General features: G+C 44.9%; 1 protein-coding gene across 3 annotated transcripts in view; it reads left to right on the top strand.

The window, feature by feature from the left end:
• Nucleotides 1–22,641, top strand: part of ipo11 (importin 11) — a 113,853-nt gene that overhangs the window by 71,303 nt on the left and 19,909 nt on the right. For all 3 annotated transcript variants that reach the window (XM_060931026.1, XM_060931028.1, XM_060931029.1), the window contains exons 24-28: nucleotides 2,177–2,257; nucleotides 12,288–12,383; nucleotides 12,564–12,677; nucleotides 12,774–12,895; nucleotides 22,492–22,587. In XM_060931026.1, coding sequence (XP_060787009.1) covers nucleotides 2,177–2,257; nucleotides 12,288–12,383; nucleotides 12,564–12,677; nucleotides 12,774–12,895; nucleotides 22,492–22,587 — 509 coding nt within the window. The remainder of the gene's footprint in view (nucleotides 1–2,176; nucleotides 2,258–12,287; nucleotides 12,384–12,563; nucleotides 12,678–12,773; nucleotides 12,896–22,491; nucleotides 22,588–22,641) is intronic.

Here is a 22,641-nt window from a genome sequence, read left to right as displayed (position 1 = left end):
ATTATGTTTTCGGGTTGTCCGTCCGTGCGTGCGTCCGTCCCACAACCTTGTGAACACAATATCTCAAAGGCTAATGAAAGGAATTTCAGCAAACTTTCACCGTTTGTGCGCTTTGGGACAAACATGAACTGATTAGATTTTGAGATCAAAAGGTCTAAGGTCAAGGTCACTGAGAGGTCAAATGTCTGTCCAAAAACCTTGTGAACACAATATCTCCAAGGCTAATACAAGTAATTTCACCAGGTCAAGATTACTGTGAGGTCAAATGTCCATCCCCAAATCACAACTTAATAAGGCGTGTAGTCTACCGGGCGGAGGCGTCCCCATCGACGCTGTTGGTGCCGAGTTCTATCTAGTTGGTTCTAGGATGAGAGTTCCTGAATAAGCTTGATTTAACCTGAGCCACGCCCAGTGGGAACAGACCAAAAACTAAAAAGCAAACAGTTAATTAGTAGTGTGATGATGTGTGAGGATCTTCTGACAGTATTAAGAATCTGCATAGTCTTGATCATGTGTTTACAGTGCCTTGCAAAAGTATTCATACCCCTTGAACTTTTTCACATTTTTCTACCTTACAACCACAAACTTGAAAGTTTTTTATTGAGATTTTATGTGATAGACCAACACAGAGTAGCACAGAATTGTGAAATGAAATGAAAATGATAAATGGTCTTCAAAATTTTAAGCAAATAAAAATCTGAAAAATGTGGTGTGCATTAGTATTCAGCCCCCTGTACTCTGATACCTCTAAATACAATCCAGTGCAATCAATTGCCTTCAGAAGTCATCTAATTAGTTAATAGAGTCCTACTGTGTGTAATTTACTCTCAGCATAAATACACTTGTTCTCTGAAGGCCTCAGTGGTTTGTTAGAGAACACTGAAGAACAAACAGCATCATGAAGACCAAAGAACTCACCAGACAGGTCAGGGATAAAGTTCTGGAGAAGTTTAAAGCAGAGTTAGGTTATTAAAAAAATATCCCAAGCTCTGAACATCTCAAGAAGCACTGTTCAATCCATCATTCAAAAATGGAAAAAGTATGGCACAACTGCAAACCTACCAAGACATGGCCGTCCACCTAAACTGACAGAGCGAGCAAGGAGAGCACTGGTCAGAGAAGCAGCCAAGAGGCCCATGATCACTCTGGAGGAGCTGCAGAAATCCACAGCTCAGGTGGGAGAATCTGTGCACAGGACAGCTATAAGTCGTACACTCCACAAATCTGGCCTTTTTGGAAGAGTGGCAAGAAGAAAGCCATTGTTGAAAGACAGGCATAAGAAGCCATGTAGGGGACACAGCAAACATGTGGAAGAAGGTGCTTTGGTCAGATGAGACCAAAGTTGAACTTTTTGGCCTAAATGCAAAGCGCTATGTGTGGCGGAAAACTAACACTGCTCATCACCCTGCACACACCATCCCCACTGTGAAACATGGTGGTGGCAGCATCATGCTATGGGGATGCTTTTCTTCAGCAGGGACAGGGAAGCTGGTCAGAGTTGATGGGAAGATGGATGGAGCTAAATACAGGGCAATCCTGGAAGAAAACCTGTTGGAGGCTGCAAAAGACTCGAGACTGGGAAGGAGATTCACCTTCCAGCAAGACAATGACCCTAAACATACAGCCAGAGCTACAATGGAACGGTTTAGATCAAAGAATATTCATGTGTTAGAATGGCCCAGTCAAAGTCCAGACCTAAATCCCATTGAGCATCTGTGGCAAGACTTGAAAATTGCTGTTCACAGACGCTCTCCATCCGATCTGGCTGAGCTTGAGCTATTTTGCAAAGAAGAATGGGCAAAAATGTCAGTGTCTAGATGTGCAAAGCTGGTAGAGACATACCACAAAAGACTTGCAGCTGTAATTGCAGCAAAAGGTGGCTCTACAAAGTATTGACGCAGGGGGGCTGAATACTAATGCACACCACATTTTTCAGATTTTTATTTGTTTAAAATTTTGAAGACCATTTATCATTTTCGTTTCACTTCACAATTCTGTGCTACTCTGTGTTGGTCTATCACATAAAATCTCAATAAAAAATCTTTAAGTTCGTGGTTGTAAGGTGGAAAAATGTGAAAAAGTTCAAGGGGTATGAATACTTTTTCAAGGCACTGTATCACAGAGGAGCCTGTGTGCTGAAGCAGTGATGTAACCTTCTCCTGATTCTGTGTTTCAGAGTTATGGTGAAGCTCTGTGCAGGTCTTTCTGTGAATTCCTAAAGGACGTTACTGCTGATGGACAAGTGCAAGTGCTCAAGGTATGAACACGCGTGCGCACACATACACACGCACGCGCACACATACATACACACGCACACGCACACATAAATACTCACTCACTCTGCGTGGGATGGCTGACGGTCATCATGAAGACTTTTCACCATATATCACTGTGCACAATTAACTGAGATTATTTGATGAATCATTTTGTAAAAGATGAACAGCATCTTTAAAAGAAAAAACAAAAAAACTGACTGACATGTTGTATATTAACATATGTAAATTTTGTTTAAATAGATTTTATATGTAAATGCAATGTTAAATGCATCTGGGACAAAAAAGTGTACAACCCCAAAACAGGGAAAGCTATTGTTTGTTAAAGTTTACATTTCTTACCTGTATTTTGTTATTTTTATTTAAAACATCACAGCTGCAGTTTGAGTGATATTCCTTGGAATACACAGTAAAAGAACATGATTGATGAAAATTAATAGCCTGGAAATGGAGATATCTTTGTTTTTGCCAATGAATTCTTCATTTCAGGTTTAGGAAAAATGAGATGACTTAAATGACTTAAGAGTCAGTGTGCTGGGGTTCACTGCTCTTATCTGTGTTCAGCAGATGCTTATGGATGTTTAAAGGAAAAGTTCATGCATTTCCATATATATATAAAATGTGTGTGTGCGTGTGTGTGTGTACGGTATATAAGAAGTGTGACATTATTCCATGGCCATTCTTACACTTGAGTCTCTACAGGGCCTGAAAACTTTTTAGTGATTTTATGTATTTTATTCCTGGGACACCAGGTAGGGGTGTGTGTGTGTGTGTGTGTGTGTGTCCCTCTTGTGCTAGTGAGAGTAGCTTCAATTCGGCTCAGCGTTATCTCAGTGAACCAGATACACACACGCGCGCGCACACACACACCGAGTCAGTTGCAGGAGTGTAAATGCAGTGCTGAATGGTGTTTGTAATTCATTGTTTAACATGTGTACGATTCTCACTCAGTGTTTATAATCATGACTTGGAGAGCGTACTGTTCATTACACTTTCACACCGAGAAGCCTTTACCTTTATTTATTGTTGAAAGTGCTTTTATGAAAGACTCTTTAGTTGCATGTGTGAGGATAAAATCAGAGTTTGTTATTTGAAAATGTGACATTTATTTATTGAGGAGACGCATCTTCAGTGTTAAATAAGATACGAAGGAACACCAGGTTGGTCAGAGCGCAAAGATAATGCTAATTAACATGAACCCAGAATGGTAGGAGAATTAGAGATGAAACATCACTGAGCAGCGCATTGTTCTTATTTTCTCTAAAACTAATTAGAATGATTTGCATTATTATATTTAAATCTGTGAGAATCGGGCTGTGAAATTTTCCAGACATGCCCTGGTGACGAGGCGGCACGGTGGTGTAGTGGTTAGCGCTGTCGCCTCACAGCAAGAAGGTCCGGGTTCGAGCCCCGTGGCCGGCGAGGGCCTTTCTGTGCGGAGTTGGCATGTTCTCCCCCGTATCCGCGTGGGTTTCCTCTGGGTGCTCCGGTTTCCCCCACAGTCCAAAGACATGCAGGTTAGGTTAACTGGTGACTCTAAATTGAGCGTAGGTGTGAATGTGAGTGTGAATGGTTGTCTGTGTCTATGTGTCAGCCCTGTGATGACCTGGCGACTTGTCCAGGGTGAACCCCGCCTTTCGCCCGTAGTCAGCTGGGATAGGATCCAGCTCGCCTGCGACCCTGTAGAACAGGATAAAGCGGCTACAGATAATGAGATGAGATGAGATGTCCTGGTGACCTCCAGCATTTTGGTGAAGGAACAGATAAATGAAATCAAGTGCTCAAGGCGATGTTGGTAGTGTGGATGCTGATGGCGATGTTTGTTGTGTGGATAGTGTTGGTACTGATGGCGCTGTTGGTAGTGTCGATGCTGGTGGTGTGGATGCTGTTGGCGATGCTGGTGGTGTGGATGCTGATGGCGATGCTGGTGGTGTGGATGCTGATGGCAATGCTGGTGGTGTGGATGCTGATGGCGATGTTTGTTGTGTGGATAGTGTTGGTACTGTTGGTAGTGTGGATGCTGATGGCGATGTTTGTTGTGTGGATAGTGTTGGTATTGATGGCGATGTTGGTGGTGTGGATGCTGATGGCGATGCTGGTGGTGTGGATGCTGATGGCGATGCTGGTGGTGTGGATGCTGGTGGTGTGGATGCTGATGGCGATGTTTGTTGTGTGGATGCTGATGGCGATGTTTGTTGTGTGGATGCTGATGGCGATGTTTGTTGTGTGGATAGTGTTGGTACTGATGGCGATGTTGGTAGCGTGGATGCTGGTGGCATGGATGCTGATGGCGATGCTGGTGGCGTGGATGCTGATGGCGATGCTGGTGGCGTGGATTCTGATGGCGATGCTGGTTGCGTGGATTCTGATGGCGATGCTGGTGGTGTGGATGCTAGTGGCTTGGATTCTGTTGGCGATGCTGGTGGTGTGGATGCTGGTGGTGTGGATGCTGTTGGCGATGCTGGTGATGTGGATGCTGTTGGCGATGCTGGTGGCGTGGATCAGTGGTGTTTTCGTTAACGATGACTGACAATGATTTCTTTAACGCACCTTTTTTTTCATGACTAAACCGAGACAGTGACGAGCTAAACATAAGTCTTTGATCACGAAAATATGACGAGATGTTTCTGTTGTTTTCGTTGACGAGACGAAAGTATTAGTGGGTTGGCTATAGGACTATCAAAATGCATGGCGTTTCCTCCAATGGTGCATGCAATCTGTCTGCCAAATGCTGAAAATATCAGCAATGCACCTGCAGCCTGTCCTTGTTTGGTCACGCCCACCACCAGGCATGTCCGGGCACAGTGCACACTGGGGCAGCCACACACAGTTCATGGACCATGGCGGCGGCAACGCCAGCACAAGGGCTTGGTGGGCAGAAAAGACCTGATGATTTATGGACGTGCTTTACACTAGGGCTGAACGATCTATCGTTTTCGACCGAAAATCGCGATCTCAGACAACACGATTTTGGGATCGTCAAAGCTGCGTTTTTTCTCAGTGCTCCTAAACCGTCCCATGTTTTGTTTCGTCAATAATTTCACACATGTATGCTCTGCGTATTACCCCAGCATAGTGTAAAAACACTCTGTCACAGCCTCTCTGTGTCTCTGTGCTCAGCGCGTGGGTGGGGGAGGGGATGCTCGCTCTCGCACACAAACACAGGAGGGAGGGGCTGCTCGCTCACACACACACACACACACACGAGGGAGGGGCTGCTTGCTCTCACACACACACATGAGGGAGGGGCTGCTCGCTCACCTCTCTCACACACACACACACACACACACACACACAGGAGGGAGGGGCTGCTCGCTCTCTCTCTCTCTCTCTCTCTCTCACACACACACACACAGGAGGGAGGGGCTGTTCGCTCTCTCTCTCACACACACACACACACACACACACACACACACACACACACACAGAGGAGGGAGGGGCTGTTCGCTCTCTCACACACAGGAGGGAGGGGCTGCTCTCTCTCTCTCTCTCTCACTCTCTCTCACACACACACACACACACACACAGGAGGGAGGGGCTGCTCGCTCTCTCTCACTCACACACACACACACACACACACACACACACAGGAGGGAGGGGCTGCTCGCTCACACACACACACAGGAGGAAGGGCCTGCTCGCTCTCTCACACACACACACACACACATACACATGAGGGAGGGGCTGCTCGCTCTCACACACACACACATGAGGGAGGGGCTGCTCGCTCTCACACACACACACACACACACACACACGAGGGAGGGGCTGCTCGCTCTCACACACACACACATGAGGGAGGGGCTGCTCGCTCTCACACACACACAGGAGGGAGGGGCTGCTCGCTCTCTCACACACAGGAGGGAGGGGTTGCTCTCTCTCTCTCTCTCACACTCACTCACTCACACACACACACACACACACACACACACACACACACAGGAGGGAGGGCCTGCTCGCTCTCTCACACACACACGCGCGCGCGTGCACACAGGAGGGAGGGGCTGCTCGCTCTCTCACACACACACACACACACACACACACACACACACACACACACAGGAGGGAGGGCCTGCTCGCTCTCTCACACACACACACACACACACACACACACACACACACACACACACAGGAGGGAGGGCCTGCTCGCTCTCTCACACGCGCGCGCACACACACACACACACACACACACACATGAGGGAGGGGCTGCTCGCTCTCACACACACACACACACATGAGGGAGGGGTTGCTCTCTCTCTCTCTCTCTCTCTCTCTCTCTCTCTCTCTCTCTCTCACACACACACACACACACACACACACACACACACACACACACACACACGCGCACACACAGGAGGGAGGGGCTGATCCCTCTCAGAGAGACACAGGCTTGTAGGATCATGGCAAGTCACACATTCACACAGTACAGTGCAGCTTCTGCAATAGTGACTGCTACGCGCACTGCATCACTCTCACAATTTCCCACAGGGGAATTGTTGGCTCTAGTTATAATTTATAATGCTTATGTTCATTCTTTTATAAAAGTGCAATATTTTGATGCTGCTGAGCCATTGATCAATCTTTTTTTATGTCTGATATGTTGTAGGTGGGAAAAGTAAAAGAAGCAAAAGTTTACTTAAGAAAGATGGCTCTCTCTTTATTTTCATTTTAAGTTATTATAACTTGTTCCTCAGGCACTCAATGTTACTAAACAGTCCTACATTTGAAATCTGCTGACCTCAGTTTTCATTCTTGTATTAGCTTTATGGAATTCATTGTATTAATTAATTTGCACTGAAACTCGATTTAAAGAAAAATAAATCGTGGTTAAAATCGAAATCACAATATCTGCCAGAAAAATCGCAATTCAATTTTTTCTTAAAATCGTTCAGCCCTACTTTACACGTAATCCAGCAGAAAATAAAACGGAATGCCTTGTAGTGGGAGACAGAGGTACACGCTGTGGCTATAAACTACGTGGCAAGAATACGACCAACCTCAAGAGGCATCTAAAGGTTCACCATGCTGCTATTTCTGCGACGGTAAGTTAACGTTACAAGAAGTCCTTAACGGATCATGTATACGTTTGCTAGCTTTGGTTAATGTCACTCAACAGTCGGTCTGTGATGAATTTCCTATGAAGTTTTCTAAAACACCGTGACCTGGCGAAAATGAATTGGAATGCTAGCTTCATGCTAAAGTTGGCTTGGTTAAGCTAATTTAAATTCAATTAACATGTCGTGAGTAAAACTCGTCCTGCAGGGATTTTTGGTGGGACAGCAACTGAATGCTTTGTCGTCATATATTGACCCATATTTGAGTTACTGTGAAACATACGGGGGGAAATGTAGCTTCTCAGACCTGTTGCTGTGCCTTAATATGTCTAAATGAGCAGCAGCACACCTGGCTTCTCTAACGTTAGCAGCATGTTTAGCCATCATATTTACATTAACGGACAGCGTGGTCATCTTCTAGTTGTGTGTTCATCATGACATGTTTGTGCTCTATCAGCGCATTGCGACATGTTAAACGGAGGCAGAAACACGAGTCTGTGAACAATGGAGTATACACACTAGACAGCGTTTATGTAGAGAGCGTGCACGCTAGACAGCGTTTATGTAGAGAGCGTGCACGCTAGACAGCGTTTATGTAGAGAGCGTGCACGCTAGGCAGCGTTTATGTAGAGAGCGTGCACGCTAGGCAGCGTTTATGTAGAGAGCGTGCACGCTAGGCAGCGTTTATGTAGAGAGCGTGCACGCTAGGCAGCGTTTATGTAGAGAGCGTGCACGCTAGGCAGCGTTTATGTAGAGAGCGTGCACGCTAGGCAGCGTTTATGTAGAGAGCGTGCACGCTAGGCAGCGTTTATGTAGAGAGCGTGCACGCTAGGCAGCGTTTATGTAGAGAGCGTGCACGCTAGGCAGCGTTTATGTAGAGAGCGTGCACGCTAGGCAGCGTTTATGTAGAGAGCGTGCACGCTAGGCAGCGTTTATGTAGAGAGCGTGCACGCTAGGCAGCGTTTATGTAGAGAGCGTGCACGCTAGGCAGCGTTTATGTAGAGAGCGTGCACGCTAGGCAGCGTTTATGTAGAGAGCGTGCACGCTAGGCAGCGTGTCAACCTCGATTACAATTTCCTGTCTCTGTATTGGCCTAATTTAATGTTTTAAAGTAATTATTTTTTCGACTAAAATGAATGACAAACTGGACTGAAACCTTTTTAGTTTTCGTCGACTAAAACTAGACCAAAACAATCAAGGATAGACTTGACTAAAATGTGACTAAAACTAATAAGCATTTCGTCCATAAGACTAAAACTAAATCAAAAATGGCTGCCAAAAACAACACTGGTGCGGATGCTGATGGCGATGCTGGTGGCGTGGATGCCGATGGCGATGCTGGTGGCGTGGATGCCGATGGCGATGCTGGTGGCATGGATGCTGATGGCGATGTGGATCCTGTTGATGATCCTGTTGGTGGTGTGGGTACTATTGGTGATGTGGATGCTGATGTTAGTAGTGGATGTTAATGGTTCTGGTGATGTTAATAATAATAAAATAATAATAATAAAAAAAACTTTATTTGCCAGATATGTGAACACACGAGGAATTTGACTCCGGTTTCACTTGGCTCTCTTAGTACAAACAGATAAAAAGCGTAGACAAAAACAAAAAGCTATGTACATGTAGAAGGGTAAATATATGTATAGACAGCATAGTGCAAGGATGAATTAGTAAATATAAATATACAGTGTGCACAGAATGACGGTATGAGTGTGCAGATATTTCACAGTTGATGTTGCTGATATTTGAGTCCGGTTTTAGCTGTTCATCACAGAGACAGCCTGAGGGGAAAAAAACGTTCTTGTGTCTGGTTGTTTTTGCATACAGTGATCTGTAGCGTCTCCCAGGGGGGAGAAGTTTAAACAATTTGTGACCAGGGTGTGATGGGTCTGCAGAGATGTTACCTGCCCATTTCCTGACTCTGGACAGGTACAGGTCTTGGATGGAGGGCAGGCTGACACCAATAATTTTCTCTGCAGACCTTATTGTCTGTTGCAGTCTGTTATTGTCCTGCTTGGTGACCGATCCAAACCAAACAGTGATGGAAGAGCAAAGAACAGACTGAATGATGGCAGAGTAGAATTGTGTCAGCAGCTCCTTAGACAGGTTGAGCTTCCTGAGCTGGCACAGAAAGTACAACCTCTGCTGGGCCTTTTTGATGATGGTGACTGTGTTGGTCTCCCACTTCAGGTCCCGGGAGATTGTGGAACCCAGAAACCTGAAGGTTTCAACAGCAGTCACGATGTTGATGGTGATGGGCAGCGGGGGGGGGCTCATCCTAAAGTCCACTGTCATCTCCACAGTTTTGAGCATGTTCAGCTCCAGGTTGTTCTGACCACACCAACAGACCAGCTGTTCAACCTCCCATCTGCATGCAGACTCGTCACCGTCTCGGATGAGGCCAATGACTGTTGTGTCATCTGCAAATTTCAGGAGTTTAGCAGATGGGTCTCTTGAGGTGCAGTCGTTGGTGTAAAGGGAGAAGAGCAGTGGGGAGAGCACACACCCCTGGGGGGCGCCAGTGCTGATAGTCCGGGTGCTGGATGTGAAGCTCCCCAGCCTCACCTGCTGCTTCCTGTCAGTCAGGAAGTTTATAATCCACTGACAGGTGGAGGAGGGCACAGTGAGCTGGGTGAGCTTGGTGTGAAGGATATCTGGAACGATGGTGCTGAACGCCGAACTGAAGTCCACTAACAGGATCCTGGCGTACGTCCCTGCAGAGTCAAGGTGTTGCATGATGTAGTGCAGTCCCATATTGATTGCATCATCCGCTGACCTGTTTGCCTGGTAGGCAAACTGCAGGGGGTCCAGCAGGGGGTCCAGCAGGGGGTCTGTGATGTCCTTCAGGTGTGACAACACCAGTCTCTCGAAGGACTTCATGACTACAGATGTGAGGGCTACAGGCCTGTAGTCATTCAGTCCTGTGATGGTGGTTTTCTTGGGAACTAGGATTATTGTGGCGCGTTTGAAGCATGAGAGGACTTCACACAGCTCCAGGGATCTATTGAAGATCTGGGTGATGAAGGGGGCCAGCTGATCAGCACAGACCTTCAGACAGGAGGGTGACACACCGTCTGGGCCAGGTGCTTTCCTGATCTTTTGTCTGCGAAAAAAGCTTACAAACATCCTCTTCACAGATCTTGAGTGCTGGTGTGGGGTCAGAGGCGAGAGGAGGCAGAATAGCAGGGGGTGTAAATGGGTCTTTAATGTCTGAAGGGGGGGAGAGGTGTGAATGTGTCAAATCTGCAGTAAAACACATTCAACTCGTCAGCCAGTTGATGGTTCATTGCAGTGTTGGGGGATGGTCTCCTGTAGTTGATGTTCTTCAGGCCTCTCCACACTGACACCGGATCATTGGCTGAAAGGCTGTTTTTGATCCTTTCAGCGTAGCTCCTCTTAGCTGATTTCACCTCTTTCGTCAGTGTGTTTCTGGCCTGTTTGTACAGGACTCTGTCCCCACTTCTGTAGGCCTCCTCCTTGGCCTGGCGAAGCTGCCTGAGTTTTGCAGTGAACCAGGGTTGTTTGTTGTATGTGCAGAAGGTCTTGGTGGGCACACACACATCCTCACAAAAACTGATGCAAGATGTCACGGTATCAGTCAGTTCTTGCAGGTCTGAAGCTGCAGCCTCAAAAACACTCCAATCAGTGCAGTCAAAGCAGGCTTGTAGTTCCACTTTGGCCTCATTGGACCAGCTCCTCACCGTCTTTACCACAGGCTTAGCAGATTTCAGCTTCTGCCTGTAGGTCGGGATAAGATGAACAATGCAGTGAGCAGATAGTCCCAAGGCTGCATGGGGGACAGAGTGGTACGAGTCCTTTAAAACAGTGTAACAATGGTCCAGTGTGTTTGTGTCCGTGGTGGGGCACTTAATGTGTTGTTTATATTTTGGCAGTTCATGGCTGAGGTTTGCTCTGTTAAAGTCCCCTAAACAATGAGCAAAGAGTCCGGGTGTTTTTTCTCCACGTTGTTTATCTGGTCAGCCAGGTGTTGTAACGCCTCAGTAACACAAGCCTGAGGAGGGATGTAAACTCCAACCAGAATAAACGAGGAAAACTCTCGCGGAGCATAAAACAGTTTGCAGTTTATGAATAATGTCTCCAGATGAGGACTGCATGATTTGTTTAGAACCGTGACATCAGTACACCAACCTTCGTTAATGTAAAAGCAGACTCTGCCTCCCCTCGTTTTCCACCTGAGCTCCCTTTCGTGGTCCGCTCGGTGAAGGTGAAATCCAGGCAGGTGGAGAGAAGTGTCCGGGATGTGCTCACCGAGCCAGGTTTCGGTGAAGCACAAGGCAGCAGATCTGTTAAAATCCGTGTTGACTGAGTTGAGGAGCAGCAGTTCGTCCATCTTGTTGGCCAGAGAGCGGACGTTAGCCAGGTGAATAGACGGGAGCGCAGTGCGAAACCCCCGCTGCCTCAGCCTGATGAGCGCGCCGGCTCGCTTCCCCCGGTGTCTCCGGCATCCTCGGCGGAGACCATAGAGAGCTGCTGCTCCTCCAACAAGTAGCTCTGGAAAATGTTGGTCATTATGTTCATGTTGGTGATAATGTATATATTGTTGATGTCGCTGGTGATTTTGGTGATGTTTACCATCATGTTGATGTTTGTTGGTGATGCTAATGTTGGTGATGAAGTTGCTGGTGATGTAGGTGATTATCTTGTTGATGTTGGTTATGTTCGTCATGGTGTTAATGGTTTTGGTGATGGTCATTTTGTTGATGTTGGTAATGAGTAGTCATAATGAAGAACTTGGTCCTCATTAAAGTTTTTCATAAATTTGATAATATCTTTGTCTCTTGAGTGCTGCTTGGATTATTTTTGTGATGTGCAATAGAGCAAAACCAACTTCACGTATTACTTTATGGTCAAATGATCGGAAAATCAGGAATTGATGGTCCTTTAACGTGTGTGTGTGTGTGTGTGTGTGTGTGTGTGTGTGTTTAATTGGTTGTAGGTGGTGGAGACTGCACTGAAAGTGAGTCCAGTTCTAGCATCTCACATGTTCCAGCCCCTACTGCCCGCTGTGTTCAGAGGAGTGATTGAGGAAGAGGTGAGTGTGTGTACAGCTCGCTACACAGTGTTACACGTTATACATCATTAGACACTGTTACAGGTTTTATTTATTTATTTATTGTTTATTTATTTGTTTAACTTCTGTTATTTCTCACATATTTGTCTCGAAGGATTGTAACAGGCTGTATATTAAGTGTGTGTGTGTATGCACATACAGAGGTACCCTGTGGTGATGTCGACGTATCTGGGTATAGTTGGTCGCATCCTCCTGCAGAACTCGAGCTTCTTCTCTTCACTGCTCACACAGATGGCCATGGAGTTCAACCAGGAGGTGAAACAAACAAACAAACACACACACACACACACACACATGCTGTGAGATAACTGTATTAAAAATATTCTTGTGTGTGTGTGCGTGCGTGTGTAGCCGGAGCAGCTGTTGGGGAACCTGATGGAGATCTGGGTGGACAGGATGGACAACATCACGCAACCTGAGAGGAGAAAACTGTCATCTTTAGCTCTGCTCTCATTATTACCTTCAGAGAACATGTCAGTACCTCACCTGAACAACACGCTCTGTGTCGGGGGGGAGGGGGGGTCTCGGTCTTGAGCAGGCCGCAATCACTGCAGTCCTGTCAGTCTGGGGACGCACCTGCCCCGACCCGAGCGGAAGCTGAGATACCATGCTTCCACCTGCCCAAGTGCACACTTCTTTGGATTTGCAGGAGACTTGCAGGAGCTCTTTAAATGCAAATAAGATGGTTTCCAGCCATCTACCATAGTTCCTAATGTTTTCAAGTGCAAATTTACAAATGATGTTTTTAAGCGTTTTATTAAGTCATTCGACCAGCCCATCTGTTTACGGATGGTACATGCCGGTATGAATCAGTTTAATACACAATAATTTGTACAATTTATGAAGTGTGCATGACATGAACATTTGTGCCTTGATCAGTCAGGATCTCGACTTGGGAGATGATGCAGAAGAGTGCATTCCCAACGCTGCATGCAGAAATGTTACACACAGGCACTGCTTCCAGGTATCGTGTTGCATGATCTGCTAGCACGAGTATAAAGCAATGCCCTCATGCAGTCCCATCTAATGGCCTGATGAGGTCCATGCCAATTCTTTTGAAGGGGCTCTCAATCAGTGGTAAAGGACGCAGTGGCACTTTTGGAGTGCCCAGCAGATTCATTAGATGCCGCACATCACTTGCAAACATCGCTGTGAATTCCCCGCCAACAGAAAGGGGCCATGAGATGGTTCAGTGTTTTTATCCTGTCATAAACCTCCCGCCATGGGATTACGATGAGCCCCATGGAATAAAAGCTCTCTGTGGCTCTTTGGGACTCTCAACTGTGACATTTTCTCTTTAATTTGAATGTTCTGCATCACCCGATATGACCCGTCTTTATATGGGCAGGAGTATGGGGAGTGCAGCATTAGGCTGGAGGTTTTGATCATCGACTACTCTCACATGATCAAAAGCGTGTCTCATGGTATGACTGCTCCACAGGGAAATCCCTGCAGTGAATGTAGGGTTGGAACCCTCCCCACCCTCCGTGTCCTTCTGATGAGGAGCTGACACACACTCCTATAAAATAACAGGGGGCCTAGGACTGAGGCCTGAGGTACAGTGGTGCTTGAAAGTTTGTGAACCCTTTAGAATTTTCTGTATTTCTGCATAAATATGACCTAAAATATCATCAGATTTTCACACAAGTCCTAAAAGTAGCTAAAGAGAACCCTGTTAAACAAATGAGACAAAAATATTATACTTGGTCATTTATTTATTGAGGAAAATGATCCAATATTACAGATCTATGAGTGGCAAAAGTATGTGAACCTCTAGGATTAGCAGTTAATTTGAAGGTGAAATTAGTGTCAGGTGTTTTCAATCAATGGGATGACAATCAGGTGTGAGTGGGCACCCTGTTTTATTGAAAGAACAGGGATCTATCAAAGTCTGATCTTCACAATACATGTTTGTGGAAGTGTATCCTGGCACGAACAAAGGAGATTTCTGAGGACCTCAGAAAAAGCGTTGTTGATGCTCATCAGGCTTGAAAAGGTTACAAAACCATCTCTAAAGAGTTTGGACTCCACCAATCCACAGTCAGACAGATTGTGTACAAATGGAGGAAATTCAAGACCATTGTTACCCTCCCCAGGAGTGGTCGACCAACAAATGACTCCAAGAGCAAGGCGTGTAACAAGGCGAGGTCACAAAGGACCCCAGGGTAACTTCTAAGCAACTGAAGGCCTCTCTCCCATTGGCTAATGTTAATATCCATGAGTCCACCATCAGGAAACACTGAACAACAATGGTGTGTATGGCAAGGTTGCGAGGAGAAAGCCACTGTTCTCCAAAAAGAACATTGCTGCTCGTCTGCAGTTTGCTAAAAATCACGTGGACAAGCCAGAAGGCTATTGGAAAAATGTTTTGTGGACTGATGAGATCACAAAACTTTTTGGTTTAAATGAGAAGCGTTATGTTTGGAGAAAGGAAAACACTGCATTCCAGCATAAGAACCTTATCCCATCTGTGAAACATGGTGGTGGTAGTATCATGGTTTGGGCCTGTTTTGCTGCATCTGGGCCAGGACGGCTTGCCATCACTGATGGAACAATGAATTCTGAATTATACCAGCGAATTCTAAAGGAAAATGTCAGGACATCTGTCCATGAACTGAATCTCAGGAAAAGGTGGGTCATGCAGCAAGACAACGACCCTAAGCACACAAGTCGTTCTACCAAAGAATGGTTAAAGAAGAATAAAGTTAATGTTTTGGAATGGCCAAGTCAAAGTCCTGACCTTAATCCAATCAAAATGTTGTGGAAGGACCTGAAGCGAGCAGTTCATGTGAGGAAACCCACCAACATCCCAGAGTTGAAGCTGTTCTGTACGGAGGAACGGGCTAAAATTCCTCCAAGCCGGTGTGCAGGACTGATCAACAGTTACCGCAAACGTTTAGTTGCAGTTATTACTGCACAAGGGGGTCACACCAGATACTGAAAGCAAAGGTCCGCATACTTTTGCCACTCAGAGATGTGTAATATTGGGTCATTTTCCTCAATAAATAAATGACCAAGTATAATATTTTTGTCTCATGTGTTTAACTGGGTTCTCTTTATCTACTTTTAGGACTTGTGTGAAAATCTGATGTTGTTTTAGGTCATATTTATGCAGAAATATAGAAAATTCTAAAGGGTTCACAAACTTTCAAGCACCACTGTATACCCTTGGTGACACAAGAGGGATGAAAATTTGTTCTGATTTAATGCATTGCAGTCTGTCTGTGAGGTCGTCTGAGAACCATGCCAATGATCAACATGTAGCATGATCAACAGTGTCAAAAGTTAAATCAATAAAGATTCCTGCACAGCACTGTTTAGAGTCTAGAGCAGAAGTGATGTCATTAAGAACTTGAGGGTGGCAGTGACGTGGCCATAACCAGATCAGAAACCAGACTGAACACCAGACAGGATATTAGAAACATCCAGATAATTTGTAAGTTGTTTATTTACAAGTTTTTCCAATATCTTTGATAAACAAGGAAAAATAGAAATTGGCCTATAGCTGTTGGGATTGGCCCAATCTCCTCCCTTAGAGAAGGGATGCACTACAGCTGCTTTCCACACAGGAGGGAATTCAGGTTAAATGATCTGCAATGGCAGTGATAGGGGGTGCAATCTTAAAGAAAGGGTCCAACTCCTCAGACCCAGCTGGTGTTTTAGTTTCCAGCCTTAAGAGCTCATCCAAGACCTCACCCTCTGGAACAGGCTGGAGGGTGGAGCTGTATAAGAGGGCAGGAGGCCTGGTGGAGAAGTTCTAGTGAGAAGGTGCAGGGGAGTTGTGTAATGGGGCTAAATGGGGGGGGGGGGGAGCGTTGGGCAGCAGGGGTTGGCAGAATCAAAAATAAAACCAGACTTTATAAAATTCTGGTTAAAAATGTCTGCCATGTGCACTTTATTAGTGATTATTAGGCTGGTCCACGTTATGTGACAAAGGCAGCTGAGCAGGTTTATTTTTTCAACAACTTCCAGAATCTTTTTGGGTCAGACCCACTGGGAGAGAACTGTTCTTTAAAATAACCAACTTTGGCCTTTGGAACAGCTTCCATGGCCTTACTTCTAATTTGTTTAAACACCAGGTAACCTGCAGGGGATCTGGATAGCCACGCCTTGCACCAGGCAGTGTTCCCTTGTTGAAGGAGCTCTGCAAGCTTGCGGTCAAACTACAGACTAAGTTGATTGTTTATTCTCATTTTCTTGGCTGGAGCATGCTCATGAACAATGGCACTAAACATATCACAAAACAAATTCCATGCATTAGTTACACAGAGGATCAGGCTAACTGTAGACTGTTGCACATTGGGCAGATCTTATAAAAAGCTTCAGTGTTGAAATGGTTTAAATTTTGTTTATGATTGATCCGAACAGGCAGTTTAACAGAACAAATTGCTCGAACATAGGCAATAAAAAAGCGATCACTATCACTGCAGAACACCAGAGTGATGCACATGGGGAGAATTAATGAGAATAGCATCACTCAGCATGGCCTTTTCAGGGGTTCTGAGATCTTTCCTCATAGGAAGGCATGTGATTTGATGGAGGTTTAAGGAGTGAAATTGCTGCTGGGCTGTTAGCTGGGCTTTCCCCATTGGTAGCGGCAAGAAGCAGACCGTCCACTGCGTGGTCAGCCAAGTGCAGACTTCCATGGCATGCTCAGAGAACTCTGTGAAGGCCTGGGGATGGTCATGTTAACTTATCTTCACGAGTGTGAGATGGTGTAGTCCAACTTCGGCCCCTGGGGCTGCTGCTGGAGTACCCATTAACTGTACCAGGCTCTGGAGCACCTGCCGTCTTCTGCCTGTGCTTGGATTAGAATCTGGAAACACAGCTCCTGCTCCACACACAGCTCAACAAGGGTCTTATATTGTCATCAGTGGCTGCTGGTGAGGGTCTGGATGATCTCGGCAATGGGCTCCATGATGGCACTTCCTCACAATCTTGAGTTTCCGCACCAGTGTACCACTCTTGTGGTTTGTGGGAAAATGAGGAACCAGGAGACAGGCTTGTGACAACTTGGGCTGAGTTTACAAATATAATATGAGCTTTTTAAGCTATCTTTAATGCTACACACACACAGGTGAGAAAGTATACTAGCTGTGCTCCAGGTTTAGCTCTCTTTAGTTCATTTTATTTTATTTTCAGGTGCAATAAAGTGTGTGTGTGAGAGAGAAAGAAAGATACACATCTTTAATATAAGCAGTTAGCATAGCTATGGTGCTAACACTCATATCAACACATCATTATAAGACTCCTATAATAGTTCATAAAGGGGTGTGTGTGTCCTTATGTTCTATTGCTTTAACTTCCCATACTTATTTGCTCATGACGAGTGTAGTTGAATGTCCCTTGTATATCATGTCGGGCATGTATAGTGTGTAGGGTGTGTGATGTGTAAGGCATGTATGGTGGGTGTGTGAGGCGTGTACAGTGTAGAGGATGTGTATGTGTGGGGCGTGTACAGTGTAGTGTGTGTGAGGGGCATGTACAGTGTAGAAGATGTGTATGGTTCGTTCGGGCGGCGTGTATAGTGTACAGGGTGTGTGTGTGGGGTGTGTACAGTGTAAAGGATGTGTATGGTGTTTGTGTGTGTGGGGCATGTATAGTGTAGAGCAGGGCTTTTCAAAGTGTGGGGTGCACCCCCCCTGGGGGGCGCCAGAGTTCTTCGGGGGGGCGCAACGTGAGAGACAAAATGGATCGATTTTTAGTACCTAAAGCTACAGGGAGTGAGGAGACGGCCAAGCAAAAAAACAGATCCTCCAGGATGTTGCGATTTGCAACTTGAGCGCAAATTCAACCAATCCCCACGAATTCAGGGCGGTGTTGCAATTATATCCAATCACCGCAACTTTCCCGCAAATTTGACCAACCGTTGGCGTCGTCTTGAGGTGACATCGACAAACTACCTTCCGCCTTACTTCCGGATGTCTATGTTCAAGAGAAGCCGCATGCGCGCAGTGTTGCCAGATTGGCGGTTTCAAGTGCATTTTGGCGGGTTTTGAATATATTTTGGACTGGAAAACGTCAGCAGTATCTGGCAACATTGCATGATGTGCGAGTCAGTGTTTATATAGGCTTAAATTCTGTTACTGAAAGTGTGTTATGTTTACAGTGAAGGACTGTGTGCACTTTATTTTTTTTTACTTAATACAAGAAATTAATGGATGCCAACATTTTTGCCAAAATGGTATTTTATTTTCCATTGTTTAGGCAGCTTCAGCATCATACTGTGAGATTCTGTTCAAATTGTTTTTTTCTTCTATGAAGCCTGAGCCATTTATTTTATTAGTTTATAATTATTGTTTAATTTAGTCTTCAGGAGAGACTGCCTGCACACAGTACTAGTATTAATAGTTTTTTTTTTTCTTACATGAAAGCTGAGGCATTTATATTATATTTTAAGGTAACTTCATGTTGTGCTGTGAGGTTCTCTGCACTTTAACTTTTGAACCAACAGGTGCATTTGGATAAGTAAAGCCTATTTTTCTGCATTTTTGTAGTCCTGGTAATCTTTTATATTGGTAAAGTTGTTTATAGGACCATTTCTCAGTGTCTTTGTTTTTTTTAATCAATAGTTTTTCAGTAATAACTTAATATTTAACATATCACTCAATTTTAATCACAAAAAGAGAAAATCGCAACAATTTCTCGCAACTTTCACTTCCTCCCGCAATGTAATCACAACAAAAACCTAAACACCGCAACTTTCATCGCAATTTTTTTGGAAACCCCCGCAACATCAGACATTTTAGCCCGCAACAATCACAAAAAAGGCCCGCGGAATCCTGGGGGACTGGAAAAAGAAGGAAGTATGACCACGATTATTTAAAGTTTGGATTTTCATGGACTGGATCTGAAGATGCTCCACTGCCACAGTGTGTTGTCTGCAAAGAGGTGCTAGCTAACGATGCTATGAGATGTTTAAAATGTGTAAAACAAGATGTTTTAAAAAGCACAGATGTTTAAAATGTGAAAAAGAAAAAAATAATGTGTACAACAACCATTTTTTTAAAATACGAATGGAACATTAAGTATAGCAACAACAAAAATTGTAAGGGGGGGCGCTGTTGTTTATTTGCTCTTCGAGGGGGGGCTGACTCTCCCACACTTTGAAAATCCCTGGTGTAGAGGATGTGTATGGTGTGTGTGTGGGGGGGTGTATAGTGTCGAGGGTGTGTGTGTGTGTGTGTGTGTTTGGGTGTGTACAGTGTAGAGGGTGTGTGTGTTTGGGAGGTGGTATGGTGTGTAGATACACATCTTTGCATGTCTCAGTATTTGCTCCCTGAAATGGCTATGATGGAGCAATTTTTTGGTCAAGTCAAGTTTATTTGTACAGCGCTTTTAACAATAAACATTGGTGCAAAGCAGCTTTACAGAATTTGAACGACTTAAAACATGAGCTAATTTTATCCCTAATCTATCCCCAATGATGAAGCCTGTGGCGACGGTGGCAAGGAAAAACTCCCTCAGACGACATGAGGAAGAAACCTCGAGAGGAACCAGACTCAAAAGGGAACCCATCCTCATTTGGGCAACAACAGACAGCCTGACTATAACATTAACAGTTTTAACATGAAGTCAGTTTCGTTGATGTTATAAACTCTTCATTGATGGAAACTTGAGTGTAAAACTGTTCATGACAACTGCAGTCCTCAGCCATAAAAGCATGACTGTAAGAATCCAGAGCGTCCTCTAGGTGTGACTTTCAACTCTCCACATGGGGCCGTCCTCCACAGGGGCGATGTGATGAGACTCCAACCAGACACAGGGCACCAGGATGGACCAAGCAGGTCCGAGGAGCAGAAGAGGTTCAGCATCTCGATCCCAGGACCGACATGTAACTCAAAGGGGCAGATTTGTGGGGGGGGGGGAGACACAGGTTGTTAGGTATGCCCAATGTCACCTGAATAAGTAGGAACAGTATACATATTGCACTGAGTACAAGCAGGGACTTCGGCAACTACCTATGACAGCATAACTAAAAGGAGAGAGCAAGAAGGTAACACAGGCATGAGGGGCCCCGGGACATAAAGCAGCAGCCACTACACCGTCAACAAACTCGAGTGAGCAAGCGAGTGGGGACTGACAGCATCCATACATCCCAGTTTACCAAAACACTCTGTCTGAGGATCCTCCAGATCTACACCTTTACCTCATAAACACCATTAACACAAGGCTTGACTAAATAGATCTGTTTTCAGCCGAGACTTCAACACTGAGACTGTATCTGATTCCCGAACACTACTTGGAAGGCTGTTCCTTAACTGTGGGGCTCTGTAAGAAAAGGCTCCGCCCCCTGATGTAGCCTTCACTATACGAGGTACCAGCAGATAGCCTGCACCTTTTGATCTAAGTAGGCGTGGCAGGTCATAAAGGACCAAAAGTTCACTCAGGTACTGTGGTGCGAGACCATTCAGTGCTTTAAAGGTCAATAGTAGTATTTTATAATCAATACGAAATGTGATTGGGAGCCAATGCAGTGTGGATAAGACAGGGGTGATGGGGTCATATTTTCTAGTTCTAGTAAGGACTCTTGCTGCTGCATTTTGAACTAACTGGAGCTTGTTTATGCACTTATTGGAACATCCAGACAGTAAGGCATTACAATAATCCAACCTGGAGGTAATCAAAGCATGAACTAGTTTTTCCGTGTCACGTAGTGACATTAAATTTCTTATCTTAGCAATATTTCTAAGATGAAAGAAAGCTATCCGGGTAATGTTATCAATGTGAGTTTCAAATGAAAGACTGGGGTCAATAATCACTCCGAGGTCTTTTACTGCTGCACGTGAAGAAACAGAAAGGCCATCCAGAGTCACTGTGGAATCAGAAAACTTACTTCTAGCTGCATGTGGTCCGAGTACAAGTACTTCAGTCTTGTCAGAGTTAAGCAGAAGGAAGTTAATCAGCATCCAGTGTCTAATGTCCTTTACACATTCCTCAATTCTATTAAGCTGGTGTCTCTCATCAGGTTTTGCAGAGACATACAACTGTGTGTCATCAGCATAACAGTGGAAACTAATACAATGTTTATGAATAATATCGCCCAGAGGGAACATATATAGAGAAAAAAGCAGTGGACCCAAGACAGAACCTTGTGGAACACCAAACTTTACCTCAGTACGTCTAGAAATATCACCATTTATATCAGCATACTGATAGCGATCAGTTAAATAAGAGCTGAGCCAGGAGAGGGCCGTTCCCTTAACTCCCACAACATTTTCTAGTCTATCCAGAAGAATGGAATGATCAATGGTATCAAATGCTGCACTAAGGTCAAGCAACACAAGTAGCGAGACACAGCCCTGATCAGACGCCAACAGTAGGTCGTTTACTACTTTAACCAGTGCTGTCTCTGTGCTATGATGAGGTCTAAATCCTGACTGATACATTTCATGGATGTTATTCCTATGTAAATATGAGCATAACTGCTGTGCCACAGCTTTTTCAAGGATCTTGGAGATAAAGGGGAGGTTTGATATTGGCCGATAATTGGACAGCTGACAGGGATCAAGGTCAGGTTTTTTAATCAGGGGTTTGGTAACTGCTAGTTTAAAGGATTTGGGTACATAGCCAATCATGAGAGAAAAATTTATTGTTTTTAGAAGCGGTTTAATTACTTCAGGTATTATCTGTTTGAATAGACGTGTAGGTAAGGGATCTAGTACACAAGTCGAGGCTTTTGATGTAGAGATTAATGAAAGTAATTCAGTTTCTCTAAGGGGAGTAAAACATTCTAATTGCTGATCTGATACAGTTATATCGTTAACTACAGGGTCCACTTACATTGTCTGACCTTAAATTAGTAGTTTGAATTTTTTTTCGGATATTCTCAATTTTATCATTAAAAAAATTCATGAAATCATTGTTCATCTCTTTGCCTCTTTTATACACCCCCCCACCCCCCATCTGCAGTCCTCTGCTTACATTTTAGTGAACCTGCCCCAAACATCTCTCACGCTCACACACACACACACACACACACACACACACACACACACACACACACACAAGAATAAGAGTATAGTTTAAGTGAAATAGAATATAACAATCCCCCCCGTCTGTCTCTCAGTGTTGTACAGGAGAAGTTCTGTGGGATTGTTAATATCTGTGTCGAGTCTCTACACGACGTGATGACTGAAGATCCAGAGACAGGGACCTTCAAAGAGTAAGTGTGTGCACGCGCGTGCTTGTGTTTCCAAGCAATCTGTGTGACCAATGG

Source organism: Neoarius graeffei, chromosome 10 (assembly GCF_027579695.1).
Source record: "Neoarius graeffei isolate fNeoGra1 chromosome 10, fNeoGra1.pri, whole genome shotgun sequence".
Classification (NCBI taxonomy): domain Eukaryota; kingdom Metazoa; phylum Chordata; class Actinopteri; order Siluriformes; family Ariidae; genus Neoarius; species Neoarius graeffei.
This window is presented reverse-complemented; position numbering and strand designations above follow the sequence as displayed.